Here is an 18,215-nt window from a genome sequence, read left to right as displayed (position 1 = left end):
TCTCTCTCTCTCTCTCTCTCTCTCTCTCTCTCTCTCTCTCTCTCTCTCTCTCTCTCTCTCTCTCTCTCGATCAGTCATGCACCCATCGCAGGCACTGAACGGGAGGAACAGGAAGAGCGGTCATACTCCCTACCAAAACGCATCAGCAGCACCACCACCGTCAGCAGCAGCAGCACTCACATCCAGCTGCCGCTCCCCCGTCTACGGCAGGAAATGATCTTGACCTCAAAAGCAGCCCGGCCTATGGCTTTACACAGCAGCGGCTGAACACGGTAGCTCGCTCGCTCGCTCTTCACACAGCAGCGAAACTCGCGAGTCACGATAACGGCACGTCAAAGCAAAATCACCGCGTAGCTAGTAGCTACTGCAACACTTGTTCCACGAGCGGAGAGCCCTAACGGTAAAATGACTCTTAATACTATCCAAAACTTTCCAATGCAGCTCTTGTCTTCCAGATATTTTGTATTATAGTGTTTCCCCACTTCCTCATACGCGTAGATTACGCGCAGTAAAATCTGGAGACGTGCCAGAATCTATAAACACTGATACGGGTGGCTACGCGGTGCTGATATGATCATCCAGCGCCCCCGTGCGACGCGAGAGCTCTGAAGGCCATCAACGAATGCCCCAGATGCTGGCCGTTACTGTGGTACGTACATAATATGCACATACTAGTATATAAGCCGTCACGCACAGTCACCCTGCCACATACCACGACGTGCCATTTGTTTGTATGCTTGACCCTAGCTCCAAGAAACGGTCTTGCCAGGGTTATAAGACCCGTATACTTGTATAGTATACTAGTATACTCGTATACTAGTCCCCGAAGACTTGTATAGACAAGCAGTCGCACAGCCTCGTCGGGCTAGCTTGCCCGGAGAGTCGCGGGCAAGACGTCGTCCATTGTGTCTCTTGCTCTGCCTTCTGCATCTAGCCAACATCATCTACTAGGAACCATGCGCGGCTATCGATCACCTACGACCACCTCCTGTACTGACAAACTGTTTTCTCTAGAAGCTTCCAGCATCCTCTCTCACCTAGGTATTACAGAAGCCCTCGGATTTTCCGGATTGATTGATTGGTATATTGATTGGTGACAGTCACACTTATTGAATTTCCTCCCATAATCCTCGAGCAGCTAAAACAAATAATCGAGATTCGCCAGGAAGTTTTTAATGTAGTAAACATATATGATAGCAGTTATTCATAAAATAAATGCAAACATATTACTGATGCGACAATTTAGACAACTGGCCGGTTTCTTTTTCAAGCTGTATACTGTTCGATTACATTTCCAAGAACGCCTATTATAGGTTCAAGGTTTCTCTTGCGAACCTCTAACTTATCTGTGAAAAACAGTAATTTCACCAAGAAAATTTCTCGCGCCTACATAGACGTATTCCCCACCCTGAAATGCAGCAGTCATGTTATCAGGAGTGTATGATAATAGACCTATATATAATATCATAGTAGATAAGTAGATAATAGCGATATTTTGATAATATAGATCCTGATGTTATGTGGACGTCAGTTAAGGAGATAACTGAGACTTGACCCCAGACGCTGCAAAAGTACACCGCCTCATTGACTGAACTACTGAGTATGAGCGAGGTTACCTAGAGGTTATTTACTATACTGACCATGATGTTTCTCGCTATAGAATTGGCACCAACTCCGCAACGAAAACACAAGGATCGCAAGGGAGACAAGACTGAAAAATGTTTGCGAGATGGTTCCAGATTTGGTCGATCGTGACATCCCGGACCGCGGAACCACGTTGACTATATCATTATGGTCACTATGACCTGCCCGTTAGCTTGGAAGTACTGAGGAGAAGTGAAGCGAGCACCACATATAATAGAATCAGGAGTAATTACGCGATCATATATCAAGATATGATCAAGACCTAATAATACCTCTAATATTATTTATATTAGCTTTTGATATGATCCGATGCTGATAGAATCTAACCAAACGACGACACGTCGGGAGAAAACCCGCGAAACGTGACTTCGCGAGATGGTTCCGGATTGCATTGGATTGCCATCGATTCCCTTCAGAACACCGCGATTGCCAGCAGATGCCAACAACAACCATACTTACATCGCTAGGTTCGTCATGCACGTACGAGTGAGGGTTCACAGGCACACATTGCACCTTCATGGATGAGCGCTGAGAGAGAATGAGAGCGACCGAGAGAAATATGGGAAGAGGGAAAGATAGATGGGAGATAGCGACGGAAAGAGAGAGAGAGAGGAAGAGAGACGGACCGAAAGAGAGAGAGATGGAGAGAGGGAGAGAGGGAAAGAGAGAGCGAGAGAGAGAGAGGGCGCGAGAGCTCGACGATTTACATTATCACACGCCACTTGCGTAATCGCTTACTTTCACAAATGGTCGTTCTAGAAAAATGCGCGTGAAAAATTCTCAAGATGCTGCGCACTGATATGAGGCATAACGGTAAGTAGAGGAACAGCTCCAAGTTGTGATTGATCACAGCAATGCTCACCAAGCGCGTAGCCAGAAGGGGGGGTCCTGGAGGCCCTAGGACCTCCCAATAAAAATAAAAATAAAAAAATAAAAAATGTTATCCAAAAAAGGCTGTGCATATTGACGTTATATATAGTCACACAGCATGGTCGGGTTAGGTGTCGTTCTAGAGCTGCAGAAGAAATAGTATTGTCAACAAAACAGCGTCTAAATTGATTTTAAATCACTATTTTTACATTTAACTAAAAAAAAAATATTTCAGACCACCAGACCCCTTTGTTACTCGCTCGAGGACCCCCCAATCCAAATTCCTGGCTACGCCATTGATGCTCACGAAACCACGAAAGGCTTCGTTCTATCGTACTTCCTGATCGAGATAATAGACTGACTTCAGTTAGTCCCGTTAGTTGACCCTTGATGACCGACGGTCGGGGACAGCGGGGACGCGATGACAATACCGAACCCAAAAGTTCTGTCTCGCGCGAGTGGCTCCATTCAGAAGCACGGGCGCACAAACGCGTTAAACGATGACACTCAAACAAACGCAAAACATCTGAAACGCAGCGGGTCGCAGTGCTGTAAATAGCAGACGAGCTGTACGTACACCACAGCGCGCCACACTCGGGCGTAAACTGTCGCCTACAAAACCGACAGTGGAACGAGTACTACGACATAATCGGGAGAATCACAAACAATATATATGTTTTTATTCTCTCCTGAAATTATGAATGTGCGAACGAATTCGGTGCGCGAATATCACGCTTCTCACCACGGACGCCTCTGTCAAACAACAACACCTATAACACCTGCCTATTATCGCTGAAGGGGTCGTTGTCGTATCAGGTACTACAGATATGTACCCGAGGTACATATATGTATACACAAAGTGTACCAGACTTGTACCACAGAAGTGTACCCTAACCCTAGCCCTAACCCTAAACATACCTCATATAAAAATATAAACATAATACTAAACAACCTAAAACTACCCCGGGTACATATCTGTAGTACCTGATACGACAACGACCCCATCTGCCCTATTATCAATACCTATATACATACGACAAACATCATGATGCCGAGACGGAATGCGAACACTGCAAATGCTTGCCCATATCACAGACAAAACTAAATATCATCACCTCGTGAACAAATATGTACCGATCGAATTACCAGCGACGAAACCAATCTGGTCGAGTTTGAAAAGTCGAGTTTGAACTTTGAAGCAAGATCTTCTCGATCTTGCGAAGATCTAGAACACGCCGTCTTGCACAATACGTGGCTATCTCTATATATCTCTCTCTTGCTCGCTCGCTCTCTCTCTCTCTCTCTCTCTATATATATATATATATACATATATATAGCCTATAGCAGTGCTGTAAACATGGCTAAAATCAAGCCAATGTATTCAATTCATCAATCATCAATCAACTAATGATTGTAAGCACACGACTAATCATAAGATAATACTGCACTGTCCACGAAGAAAAAAGCGCTCTCACTCATTCTACGTAGCTCCCATCTCTCTCCCGCGCTCTCCTTTCATCTATCCCGTTCACTCGTTTTTAACTGTCCCTACTTTCCTTCCGCTCTCGCTTCAAACTCTCCCACCAACACTTTCAAGCCTCCCACTCGCTTAAAATCATTCCATTGCTTCTTCCCTCCTCCGTATCCTCCTCCTCTCTCGCCCTCTCTTCCGAGCTTACACCGTCACCAGTATCTCTCTCCATGTATAAACACCATGATAGCATAAACAAATACCGTCCGCATGGAGCACTGGACAGTAAACAGACCTGGCTCACTGCACTAAGGCTGCCGGAACCATCGACACCCGCACCCACACACACGGAATCACCACACCAGACTATATCCCGACAGTAGCAAGGCCGACTGGGTTTCTCAGCTGGAGTACTTGTCGCCTGTGATCGATACAATGGTCGCTTGGTGGCGCTACGGTACAGTGACTATATATAGCAGCAACACGACTCTAGTCACAGAAATGCACAGACTAACAAGTATGTGGTCCACTGTCGCTAGTGTTCGCAACATGATATGACGAGAGTTAAGACACGGCGAATAAATGTGTGCTGACACACATTCTTATGTACACTTAACACAAGAGCAATCTACAATTTTCTACACTAATAAGCCAATTCGGTTTAATTGCCTGTTCGTCAGCCAGTTCGAGAAGTCGACAAGTCTGGTACACGTTGTGTACACATATATGTACCTCGAGTACATATATGTAGTACCTGATATGAAAACGACCCCTTCAGCGATAGTCTGTGGTGAGTGAGCCACGTGGTGGTGTTTGCATGCACTTGTCCAGTCTAAAAATTGAATCAACAGGAAACGCAGAAGATTAACAGATCCTTGTTAGATTACAGTCCTGTTTGCGGAGCATGCCTGCACGTAAGGAGGATTGTGTTACCTGGTTGTGTCAGCTAGCACCCGAGGCAGGTTAATCAACCTATAGCTATCAAACGCAAACGAATTCACTGTGTTGGTTGCAATGTGTGCAGTATATATCCAAGTGCAAACATTTGTAAAACTATTAGCTATAAGATGTACGGTTTAAAATACAAGGTGCAAACAACAAGTATTTATCATGTGCCCAATACGCGACACGTACACGTACACGTACATACACGTATACGCGTACACGTAGGCCTACACGTATATATACACGTTTACGCGTACACGTATAGTCACTCTATACAGTATTCATTAAATGTTTAGGCGTTTGCGTGTAACAATAAGTACGATTCTTAAAGATGTATTAATTAACAATACGTAATCCAATGTATTGAGAGATATTATCAATAGGTGTGAATGTTAAATACCTCCCCCTAGACTATCAATCACCACGTAGACCCTCCTCTACATTTAGCGTGGCGTTTCCGCTATCTTGCAGTTACGTACACTCACATCAAAGTTGTGTATTTACTCACGAGCAAAGTATTAGCGAAGTATTTTCGAACTATTAGCGAACTATTAGCGAAGTATTTTCGCTAACGAAAAGCCTATTATAAACTACAAAATTCCAGTTGGTTTAAAATAAACCTACAAGAAACTAGATAAACATGTATTCTAACAGCTAACAGTGCTTGGATTGTATGCATCGGTGCGGATCGGGGTTCAATAACTTAGCCCCATAAAACACCAAGCGCATGTCTGTCTGTAGAATGCTAATCTTAACCTTGCTCTATTGAACGATTACATCTTTCGACTAAATTCATTCTAGCGTCTTCAAGAATTCATTAACGAAAGCCAGCTAATCTTATACTGTCAATACATTTCTCTCCATTAGGTCACATTAGAGCACAGCCTCGAGGCAAAATTTCGCAACCAACCTAGGGTAGCCGCTTGCAAGTTCACACCAGAGAAAACAAGTCTATTGTGAATGAAAGCAAACAAAAGCGCCGCTGCCCGGTCATACTGAAGTATCGCTCTTTCTACTTAAAAAATGCTCCGTGCCAATGCGAGCGCAACCTCTTTCTCGTATAGTCTCCTATCTATGGCACCGTTATGACAACACGTTATCAGAACGGATCCACTATTTACAAAGGTGCAAACCTTCGACCGCCTTTCGCCACAATATAGATCAAACATTATCTTTCGCGTGTATTTTTTTTCTACCCATCTGTATTCTTAATGCTTTGGAGACAGGGCTTTAATTGTCGCGCCCTCTACAATTCGGGCTTGCGGCGGCGAAGAGAGAGGTTCGCGTGTGATGGGTATCATCGCCTCGGCGCTACCACAACACGCGCACAATTAGACGTGAACTTGAGAGTGTATGTGTACATGCAAATCACACGCACCGACTACGGCGCGTTGTCTGCCGGTGGCCTCGCTCTTGCGCGCGCGCTCTCTCTCTCTCTCTCTCTCTGTGTCACCGACAAAGGAGTTTGTCTTTACTTTCACTCGGCTGAGCACTGGGGCGACACATACCATTACACTCTTCCATTGCTTCACTAGCATTTAATTGCTTAACAAGTTTTTATTTAGTTTTTTTATGTTTGCATAGTAAACTTTCTCAATTGGCCTCTCTTCGATTAAAAACGATTTTTCGTTAATTCGATATGAAATATAATTACATTATTTCATTATGACATAAAAATGTGTTTATATTTTGTAATTTCATGGCAGTTGAAAATTAGTACTGCACAATGACACACTAATATATGATGTGATGTGTACAGAAGCATTTTTTGGCTTCAGTTACATGTGGCACAGATACGTCGAAAACTGGTAGGCTATGTACTGACATTGGTGAGCTGAAGGCGAGACAGGAAGGTGTGAGGGATGTGGTCGAAGACTGTTTGAGATTGTTTGATGTCCAAATAGAAGATAGGGATTGAGGATTAAGGAGGAGGTATATATATAATACGTATATATATATTAAAAAAGGGAAACGGAGCAAGAATGAATAAGACAACATGTCTATACGAAAGACAGTCCTTCAATGGGATGAGAGTAGAACGAACGTCTAACTTCCGACGGTATTAATTTACATACAAATTAAGATAATTAATTCATCAAAACAGAAATACGTAACACTTAATTGAATTACTGTACAAATCTTTTTAATATATATGAATACATATATACATACAATCAGGAGTTAATAAAGACAAATTTTGTCTTTATGTTTGTCTTTATGTTTTGTCTTTATGTTTGTCTTTATTAACTCCTGATACAATACATGTGTGTACAGAGCAGGAATTTACATTAAAAAATTATTATAAAAATAAAAAATTTGAACATCTAATAATATTACATTTTAATTTAAAAAAAGACTAATGTAATTATATGCGGTAAGTATATATTTTATACAATGATAATTGAATTTACAATGGCAATGTTGTAGTTTAGAAGTTATCACACAAACTAAAATAGCTCACATGATAAAGATATTGTGTTGGATGAAGCTTCGAACGGTGGCTGCCTTATTGATGTCCTAATTGTGATGAAACTGTAAATATATAAGTTTGCAATGTAGTTAGTTTGACATTAGTACAATAAGAAAATTATATTACTATTTGAAAATTATTAAACTATCATAAATAATGTACTGTGAAAATGCGGGAGCGTTGAAACAAATTAATTTGGGATTCATTTTTTTATCCCGATCTACGTAATAAATTTACTGTAGTCTACTGATAGATCCAGATAACTACAGACAGATCTAGACGTTAATAGACAGTTAGATAGTAGTTGTATTAAAAATTAAAAATGCCGCATATAGCCCCCATTCTTAGATTAGCATTAATTAACCGCATAACACGCGTTTAAAAACTTAATTAACTTACATGCGCGAACGAGTCCTGTGACGAGTGTGCAGTGAGTCGAGTTGACCACTGAGATGAGGTAGCCCGAGGCCGATTTGAGCTGACCACAGTGGTCAGCTGGTAAGTCCACATAGCAACACAGCCATTCGGCTAAAAAGGCTAACTACCTGGCTTTACCCAAGCTAGGTCACACCTTATGGCTAGCTACTGGCTCCCTGCGTTATTATCCACGTAACCGTGGGCTACGCAGTAAACTATCCAGATCCAGCGGAGACCGACTGTAGATCGACCGACTGACCACACTTCTCAGTTGACACGAGTGACTTCCGATGACCAGAGCCGACTGTAGATCGCCAACCGCCTGCTTAGCCGCTGTCCATCTTGCTATTCGAGTCCTTTTCCACATGTGTGTCTCGCCCTAATTTTGCCATTTACCGTCCATGTTGCTGAGATGGTGGGTAGAAGAAAATACAGAGAGAGGTGGGGCTGACTGGGATGTAATCTCTACTTCTATATTAGAATAAAGAGGTGACAAAGAGGAACTAAATAATAGAGATGTGATGGAAAGAGTGAAGAAGGGAGGAATGCAAGGGACCGAGAGAGATGGGTATCAAGAAACAGACGGAGAAACAGCGAGGGAGGCCATGCAGAGGAACGTAACTTAACGTAATCCTTATGTCATGCTATAATGCATTGCTAATTTGCAAAACAATTTAGTAAAAACAAGATAGGGAATGAATGAGGGAGGAGGACTGGAGAGTGAGAGAGAAATTGGGAGCGAGATGTATATGTACGAAGGATATAGTATATGGGATATAGTATAATGTATATAGGATATGTACGAAGACGATAACACACACGGACAAATATCAACATTCTCTATATTTAAAATAAGCAGCACTTACGTGAACATGTAATTTAAGAGGAATACGTCGAGCATGCAGCCTACGTCGTCTAGCCATGTGTCTCCTAACACATGAACAGCATCCTCATGCGACCAAGGGACATCAGCTGGATGGTCAACACGAACATTAGTCCGTTGAAGAACAATAACAGAATCATGTCGAAAACTATCGCCGAATGCGTACGTATACAATCACACAGCAGCGCTGCGGTTTACGATCAGAGCGACTTCGCCAGGCACCTCGCAAGTCTAAATGACGTCTTGCAGCAGCTCCCCAGCGCGCCTTTATATACGCGACCACTCACACTCAAGGATCTTACTCTGCAGCTATCGGAGAGCGGCCCCGTCTCCAGGAATATTGCTAACGAAGCTTTGCGCAGTCGAGCATGCGAAATACCCACAAATCGCGACCTCGCTGGGTCAACCCTCGCGCGCCGCAGCTTGAGCAGCAAGCACGCACCCCCCCCCCCGCCGCTATTGTTCCACGGAGTGGACACGACGTAACGCTGCGTGGACTGATGATGAGACGCGCGAGTCGTCAGTCACCGAGGTCTCGCTCGCTCATATCGCTTTCACACAAAGGCGGGAACGGGTTCCTACTGACCAGCTAGCATTCAGTGGCGGGGAGGGGGCGGTGTCCGAAAGTGTAAACGAAGCGAAGGAGTTCAGGGCTAGTGTGATAGAGTTAGCGACAGGAAATGCAGGTGTCTGACAGGTTATTAGTGCGACACGTGAATTTGTTTAGATCTTGCATGTGTAACTTAGCGTAACTCTAAGAATGGAACTGGGAGGCGCATTCATGGTGTATTATTAACTTCCATACTACCAATTTCAACGTGTACGGCCATATTTGCCTGTTATTGCGTATTCTTGTGTTTTGCATTTATTGCGAGTAATGATTAACTCCATACTGCCAATTATATAATTAAGGATCTGCACACATCCACGGCGTGAGCGGCCCTCGTGCACCACCTGATTACGACTGCGCGTCAACATCGGCGCAGGGACGCAGGTAGCCGCTGATTCACACACGCACGCACACACTCACGCACGCACACGCACGCACTCACACTCACGCACACACACTATCATATCCTCGCCGCTGCCGCCAGCATCCCGCGGCAAGGTAAAGGCCACATTGCGACTGCACGCGTACGCGACCGTAACCTCGAATACATTTCGTGACGGAGGCGAATGCTGCGGCGCGGTCGAGTTTGCTTGCACTCACGACAACTTTCCGAGGCTGGCGACACAGCTTCCTCTTTGAAACGTAATGAATGTCTACTTCTAGGCGTTGTTCACGCTTCGTATCGCATCGTATAAGGACGTTATCGTCCTTATAGCCCTCTTTCGCTTACTTCCCGATATTTCTGATACCGTGAATATATTTATACACGAGTATAAATATGCTCGTGCTCATATACCAGGCCTACTACCACGACTGATACCCTGATTATATATATATAACACGAAAAAATATGTTCACGCTGATATTAGGCCTACTAATATGTCTAATATAGTAATAATAGACAGAATTTCATAGGCTGAAACGCTAAAGTTCAAAACCCTTCAGAATGGCACCTAGAGTTTTGTTCTCGGGTAGATCATGCATGCACCTGTCCTGTTACCCGAAGTCACCCTGCTTCCCCAAACAAAATATTGTTTACACAAGTGTACCACAGCGCATAGCACGAAGGAATGGCTCATCACATACTATAACCATTATTGAAAACTTTTAATTTAATATAATATAAAAAAGAAGAATCTATTTTAAAATGAGATGATTTTAACTGTATTCATTTTTTGTATTTTAATATTGAAACATCGAAGTTTACTGATTAGTGTACACAGATGGTGCGCGGCACGAGCGCAGCGTGCTGACTGGTTGCTATATACAATGCCAGCTTTCACGGCTGATGTACAACTAAAAACGCCGCCCTCGCTCTTTCGTCACGGCTGCGCGGGGAAGCTATTAAAAAGAGGGCGCTTCCGTGTGCGTAACACTGTTCGGTAATCTCGGCGACGTCGAAACCCGAGCGTCGGACAACAATTGACCATCTGTGTGCAGACGGCGCCCCCGGACATCAGAGCATCATGCAGAGCTGAATCACAAGCGCCACCTTATAACCGCGCAAACTCAATACGCTCGGTGCCTGATCCACAGCTAAGTATTGCTACTCCAGTAATATATATATATACTATATATATATATTACATATATATATATAATATATATATGAAAAAATATAGAACACATAGGAGCATGTCACGATAAGGATCACTAACCCATAACCAAGAAACTAATTAACGCACTAATTAACTAACAATCCCTTAATTTGATGTTTAACATCGCACAACATCGTGGCAAGAAATAGGAGGCGCGGATCGAATTACCTCCGCACACACAAACTGTACCGTCACAACTTCTATTTACTAATTGATAATTTTTTAAACTAAAATCGATAATGTGAGATGGCTACGTGCTGGATATTACCAGTTAAGTAGATACCAGATAAGTACCAGAAGTAGACTTATTCTCTAGCTTCTGATATTACGCTAGCAATGTGCGCGATTCCGAGTCTGATGCAGATCTGGAGCGAGTCCCCGTGTTTTGTTCTGCATTTGCGCGGGATGGATGGTGGACAGCCACGGCATTGTTACTACCACAAACACATGGATCATCATGTATAGGATACACATAACATGTTCACGATACGACTGAGCGCGTGCTGGCCCTCTAAAACGCTGTAACAGTCGAGCACCTGTCGCCCATCAAAACGCCAAGCGACACGCGCGGAACGTCACACACCGGGGCGCCGCTTTCAAGCCAAACACCACTGACAAAAACTTACGAGAAAAGTAGAATTAAAATTTCAAAAAAAAAAACAGGACAAAAGGTAGGATCTTCTGCTGGAAAAATTACGATAAAATAGGACTTAATGCGGGCTTTTCCAGGATAGTATTTTAACTCATACTTACCCATATCCACAGAACCATAAGCCTCAAATGAATCGTTCTTAACTCACAGAATGCATTTGTGGCCCATCTAACCTGCAGTGACTACTCCATACTGGCTGCGTTCAAGCCGCTTCTCTTTGTGATTTACATATAACGGGATGACAGCATTGTCATCATTCAAGAAAATTGAATTAACTCTGAGAATTCCTTTAGCAGGTTTTGTGGGCAAAAAAATTATGGGAAAAGAACTAAGAAAAAGTAGTAAAAGTAGGAATTTCAGGGAAATATGCGAAAAGAAGAGCAAAGAACAACAAGTGCCGCATAGCGACAGCGCTCATAACTAACGTCATACTGAGCTGACTCCTGTGGTGGAGTGGTGGGATTCTCAGTAAACGCCCCTGTTATCCAAATGTGTTCACATACACGCCGAAATAGTGGAAATGCACAGAGATGGTATCAGGAACCTCCTCAAAAGAATCGTTCGTTGGATCTGTTACTGAAAGTTGCCACGAGATTGGGGCGTACGTTTAAGTGTGCTTCAGAAAAACGATGGATAGCTCCATCATTCGTAGACAACACCTATTTGCAAGACAGAATAAGGTAGCACTCATCCATTTGACCTTACGCAAGCCTACAACAGGCTGCCAAAAGAGAAGCTGCCACCTGCAACCAATTAACGCAGGCAAAAACTGCCCCAAGACATGCACTATTTGCACTGGCAGCAGCGCACTGCAGTGGTGCATAGGTGATCACGTTACTATGTAACCACATACTGACACTACAGAATGCCATTATAAATTATGACGATTTAAGAGCATAAACTTCTTAACCAATTTAGCTTTTGAAATTCACTGTGAACATTGTAGCCTCATACATCCAGGCATGTAATAGATTCTACTACCAAACGCCCGGCAGTCAAATTCTTTCTCAACCAGACCAGTCAAACAAATCGTATGTCTACCTCCTCTTGAGTAGGGGGAGGGGAGGGTATGGGGAGGAGTGGGAGAGGGTGGGGAACGGGGGTGGAGGGGGAAAAGGGGGCGGGTGGGGGAGGGGATTCTACTAGCCAAAAGCACGTTCAGTCCTTTGGTTGAAAGTGGACAAATCCATGTTTAACCCTGCTCTGAGGGTGCAAGAAGGTTATGCCGACACTTACGTCTTCGCACTGTCAGCAGAAAGGGACATTTCATGGTCTTTCAATAAAGCCCTAAAAAATGCTAGGTTACTCGGCTTGAAACAAAAAAGTTTTTGCAATGCTTGTCCACACGTCAGACCATGTCCTCGAAGAAAATTCATAAAAAATCTCCTGTTCCCCATCGACCTTTGACCTCTGACCTCGCAATATAGGCACAGTGATGTTTTCCTACCATGATGCTATACTCCTGACTATCCAGCTAGGTCGAGCCGTTTGAGATTTGTGCGCGCATTTTGCATTTCCCTACCCCTATACCTTAAGTTGAGGAGGGACATGTTCCCACTCTTAGCACCTCTACCTTTGCAGCCTTCGCCCATCCCGGCTTCGATCATCCCAACTCGTTTTTGCGATCCCCCCCGGACGTCCCCGAATATCGTGACCGGTAAGGTCAAGCGGTTAAGCCATTTGTGCCCGAACGTGACGCACACGGCGGACGGCCGACGGACGCACGGACGGACGGACGGACGATCGTAGCGATTCTACAAGCTGCATCTGACTATGTCAGATGAGCGCTAAAAAGGTTGGAAAAAGTAGGAAAAGTGGAAATACTTGAAAGCGTGGGCCTGTCTTCGTTTTTACTTGTGTGTGCATGCGAAATCACACCCCAGACCTGATACACACAAACTTTTTGAATTTTTTTTCCGATTAAAACTAGACACAGGAATCGTCGACTATGCGATATCGATCGAGATAAGCGCATGATTTATTTCTAACGAACACAAGTTGTCCTTAAATGAAAAGAAAATTGCACATTGAATCATGATGGGGTGTCTGCAGTTCTGCACTAATTCACGAAGACAATATTAAACTCTACTCCCGAAAATATGAATACAACACGCAAAAGACCCATTAATTCTGACTGAAACACTGAAACATTAATGCCCTTTCATAACTAGGAGAAGGTGAAGGTAAAAAAGGGCAAAAACGCACCAGACAACCTTGTATTTCTCACGTAGGTACTCTAATGAGTATGTCGCTACTGAAAGCATCAAATCAGCTGACACTGAACTGATAAATTATTAAGCTGTTCTGTGAAGGATCTTTTACTCTGTTCATGATGAAAAAAAAACGTGAAGGGAATTTTGTTCTCAAATGTTCAGTCGCTTGGATCATGTAATTTCTTTGTATCATCATTACAGTTTTCATTCATTAAATTTTATTGAGATTTTTAGGTACTAGTTTTAGAATCTGCTCCTACGTAGTACCAAATTATTAATCATTAAATTAAATTGGGCAGAACCAGCTGTTGCACCGTGTTTTCATATGCTCTAAGCCAAGTATGTACGTGAATTTGGTCTGCATGCAATCATCGTTTCACACACTGCCTCTGTCCCCAAACCAAATACTAAAAACTTTCTCAGCTACCAGTGCACACATATACAACCCCACTTTCAATCACGTATATTTATGGCCATTACATTATGCTGATTAATCTATCACCATCTAGCAGCACAACCAATTATCAGGAAACTTTATGAGTGATTACCTGGCTGGAGTTCATTTACATAAATTATATATTAGTGATTTAAATGCGTTGCTGGCTTGTCATACATGTACATCTCACTAATAATACCACAAGGCCTATACCCCAGCACTTATGCAACGCTACTTAAGAGCTTACATGCAATTTCATTCCAAAGACTGTTGACATTGCATAATGCCAGTGTCACCACTTTCACTGCTATTGTTAAATGCAATGCTCGTCCCAGTTCACAACTTAGGATCAGCTTTACTAGGTCATGGAAAATGCAGATGATCACATATGCAAACGACAATTGCAATTATGTTGAGCAACTATTTTTGCATTGAATTTACAAATGCCAGCTAATAGTGTCTAGACCCACGTGCTGGATCCAATACAGGATGACATCAACAAGGTTATGAACAAGGCTATGAGGTGATGAGTTTCTTCATTCTTATATCATAGACTGAAACAATAGCAACAATAAAATGTACTGCTAACCTGTGTTTTTCTTCCTGGGTAGCTTCAGGACTTTGGTGGTCATCAGCTGGAATGTCACTGACAGAAAGCGTTTCTGGATTGGTCACATGTGTCTGTGATAATTCGTCCTTATTTGGTTCTCTGTTATTGATATGATCACTGTTTACCTGAAGAGAATATCAATGCACGAATTCACATGTTGACTATAGACGTGTATATTTCCGGCACGCTATAATTGATGTTGCCAGGGTTTTCAACCTCAATAGTTAGACATCTCAATTGAGAATTTTACACCAAAAATAAACTATATAATAGACCTACCTCTTCATGTTTGATTTCAACATGTGCATTTAACTTGTTTTCATCTTGATGGTTTTCTGATTCTATCTGTACCGATGTTACTCTGAAAGAACAAATATTACTCAACTAAGACTAAGAGTACACAGTTATATATTATGCTAACAAATATACATCTTTGATTTAAAACAAACAAAATTTGTTTTAATATTTTTTACACTGTTGTGAAAAACTACAACAAAAAAGTATATTTGCTCTTTACTCTTATCAAACAGTCAAGCTACTGCCCTGGCAGCACAGTAGGGTCTGTACTTTATAGCGTTATATATACAAGTTTAAATAATGCTGCTTTGTCATGGTAGATTTACGAAACAATAGGCGCGTTCACACTGGCATGAATAAGCGGGATGCAAATCTCGGTTTTTGCATCGCGATCGAAATACCGAGATTTTTACAAGTGTGAACGCAATAATCTCACTAATAATCGCGATCAGCATCACGCTCACAGCGTCACAGCACACTTTTGACTGCGATTATTTGGAATTAGCGCGATTATTTGCGTGTGTGAACACTCGCGCAAATAATCCCGGTATTTTCTATCCCATCATTCCAAGCGAGTGAGCATGCGCAGTGAGCATCATTCCGGCAGTGAGCATGCGCAGTTCGATTAATATAATTATCCCGCTCGGCGATTAGCGAGATATTTCCGCCTGTGTGAACAACGACACAATTATCTCGGTATTTCCATCGCGATTAGCATCGCGGTTTTTCTTGTGTGTGAACACGCCTAATGTCATTCGAGAAAGAAGAAATTGTGCAAATACACAATCCTTTTTTTTCTCACATTTTTTTATCTAGATTGAGAAGACCAAACCACCTCCAACAATTCGTGTAATTTGAATTTTTAAATGTACATATAACTTTTGCTAGATTATTTTGAGGTAGTGTAATAATTGCAGTCAGGGAATTTGGGAAATAGATTAATTCCATAAGGTCATACACTTCTCAGGTAACTGCAAGATTAAACCATGTCTTTTTATAGTGATTCACTCTCAATAACAAAACATATATATGCTTGTGGAATAGCTATGTTTAGCAGGGATTCGTGATCAGATATACACCTCACATGTACACATTTCTTTCTACCACTAAGACTAGAACGGATGGTACTTTGACACAACCTCTCAGAGTTGTGACACCAGTAGCTCAGATTTCCCAGCCTGTGTGATTTTTCTCTCGTGCAAAAGCCCATACATCAAACATATATCAAGAGCTAATAATACCTAGAGTGTACAATGGAAATGACACCCTTAGGCACTATGAGATATAAGCTCGTAACTTCCCTCCCCCACATACACACCCCCCCAGCAAACACACAAGCCTCCTCCCACACACCCGCGACACGAGCCCCCAAACCAGTCAAAACCAGATCACAAGTCACACACATCAAATAACACATCAAAAACAAGAAAACAACAACATAAGAGACACAACAACAAGATAATATGATTCCGCTACTCGCGCTAGGTTGCTCGTGAGAGTTCGGGTTTTTCGGCCGTGATAACTTTATGAATGAACAGGCGTTTTGGTTATCCATAGGTGACTTTCGAAGGGCATCGCCTAATGCCCTTTCTCGCCAGTTATCTTTCCTTAGCACGGCTAATGCCCGTCATGATGCGAGCCGGCCAATGTTTCTAAATTAAGTCTCTACATACGCAGCGCTAGTTACTAATAAATTATATAGTGTATAAAGTACCAAAATTGGGCATGTGACATCCAATTATCAGCGCTCCAACGCGTGAGCGGAAACGAATAGCCAAAATGCTTAGGAGAGTAGGATGGATGAACTGATGTGGATTGAGGCGCCGTGAGGCCTGTGGAAGTGGAAGTTTACGAGCCAATATCTCCGCCTAGGCAGTATTTATTAACAAGAGCGGTTTGGTCCTTGTTTTAGAGAGCAAAGATATTCTGCTTAATGCAATACCATAATAAATTATTCTAGACTGCGCAGGAAAGAGTAAATACATCATGTCGTGAAATACAGTAAACAACCGCGGATAAGAACATAGATTTTAAGAACCTGTAGGACTAAAAAATTTCCCATTTAGACCCCGCTTTACAATAAGACCTGTTTTAGGCTAAGATTTTAAGTAGGTTCTTAATTTTCCATGGCAGATGAAAACACAAGGTAAATAATAAAAGACGGAGCTGCAACAATAAAAAGACCCGATAGAATGTGCCAGCCCTTTTTGGCACGCATCTTTTTGCATATTGTTTGTGTTTTCCTTTTTTGGAAAAAAAATACAAAAATAAAAACTGTATCAACAGTATGGTTAAGCCACTGTAAAAACTTACACTGTAAGCCCAATCATGGGTATTTAATTAGCAAAAAATTGCAGTCCTGTAAGAAAATTTAACAGCAATTTGATATCAAGTATAAGCTTAACATATAAAAGTAGAAACAATTAAGAACCTATTTAACGAAGGCGCGTTTTTGAAGGGCCTAATTTTTCAGTAAGCACCATTTACATAAGACATATTGAGCTGAACTTGGAAAATGCTATGTTCTTATACGCGGGTTTTTACTGTAGCACTAATTTTCCGCGATTTTCCGTGTACACTCTAGGGCAGCGGTTCTCTCCTTACGGTTGGCGGCAAAACGGGCGCGCAGCGGGCCCCGTTGGATAACACTCCACCCCTGTTTGAAATCCGTTGCCGCCCGTTTAAATTACCTGCTGTCGCCGTTTAAATTCCACGCACAATTAAAAGTTTGGCCAGCGCGGGAAATCGATCGTCAGATTGTCCGTTCGAAACCAGGACATCGACCAGGACATCCGACGCGTGTATTTTTACTGTAACCACGGCATGCACTGGCAGACAAGTACACAGTTAACACTGACAATGCAGCAGTTAACACTGTCAGCTAACTGTACAACCGACTCGGCTTATCTTATATACAAGAACCCAAATACCGTCTATGGTGTGGTGGCGTATTTTACGCATTAAATTAGTCGTAAGCGGTAAAAAATAACGCCCCCGGACGCCGCCCCTCCCCCTCCCCCCTAGTTTCCCCTCCCCCCTCCCGCATCCCCATCCCCTCCCCCTGTTTTGAAATCTTCATCCTGGGGAGAACCCTGTCTC

General features: G+C 42.6%; 1 protein-coding gene across 4 annotated transcripts in view; it reads right to left on the bottom strand.

Annotated features, from left to right (window-relative positions):
- Window positions 1-18,215, bottom strand: part of LOC106821098 (SUN domain-containing ossification factor-like) — a 42,474-nt gene that overhangs the window by 18,916 nt on the left and 5,343 nt on the right. The window contains exons 2-3 of one of the 4 annotated variants that reach the window (XM_014825750.1): window positions 15,099-15,180; window positions 14,799-14,944 (exon numbers count right to left, since the gene is read on the bottom strand). In XM_014825750.1, coding sequence (XP_014681236.1) covers window positions 14,799-14,944; window positions 15,099-15,180 — 228 coding nt within the window. Of the gene's footprint in view, window positions 1-4,248; window positions 4,412-8,683; window positions 8,986-14,798; window positions 14,945-15,098; window positions 15,181-18,215 lie in introns of those variants that run through there. The other 3 variants (XM_014825754.1, XM_014825751.1, XM_014825752.1) reach the window with 3 other exon arrangements.

This window comes from Priapulus caudatus, unplaced genomic scaffold (genome assembly GCF_000485595.1).
Source record: "Priapulus caudatus unplaced genomic scaffold, Priapulus_caudatus-5.0.1 Scaffold58, whole genome shotgun sequence".
In the NCBI taxonomy this organism is placed as follows: Eukaryota; Metazoa; Priapulida; class Priapulimorpha; order Priapulimorphida; family Priapulidae; genus Priapulus; species Priapulus caudatus.
Note: the sequence above shows the minus strand (reverse complement) of the source record. Positions and strands in the feature narration are given on the sequence as shown.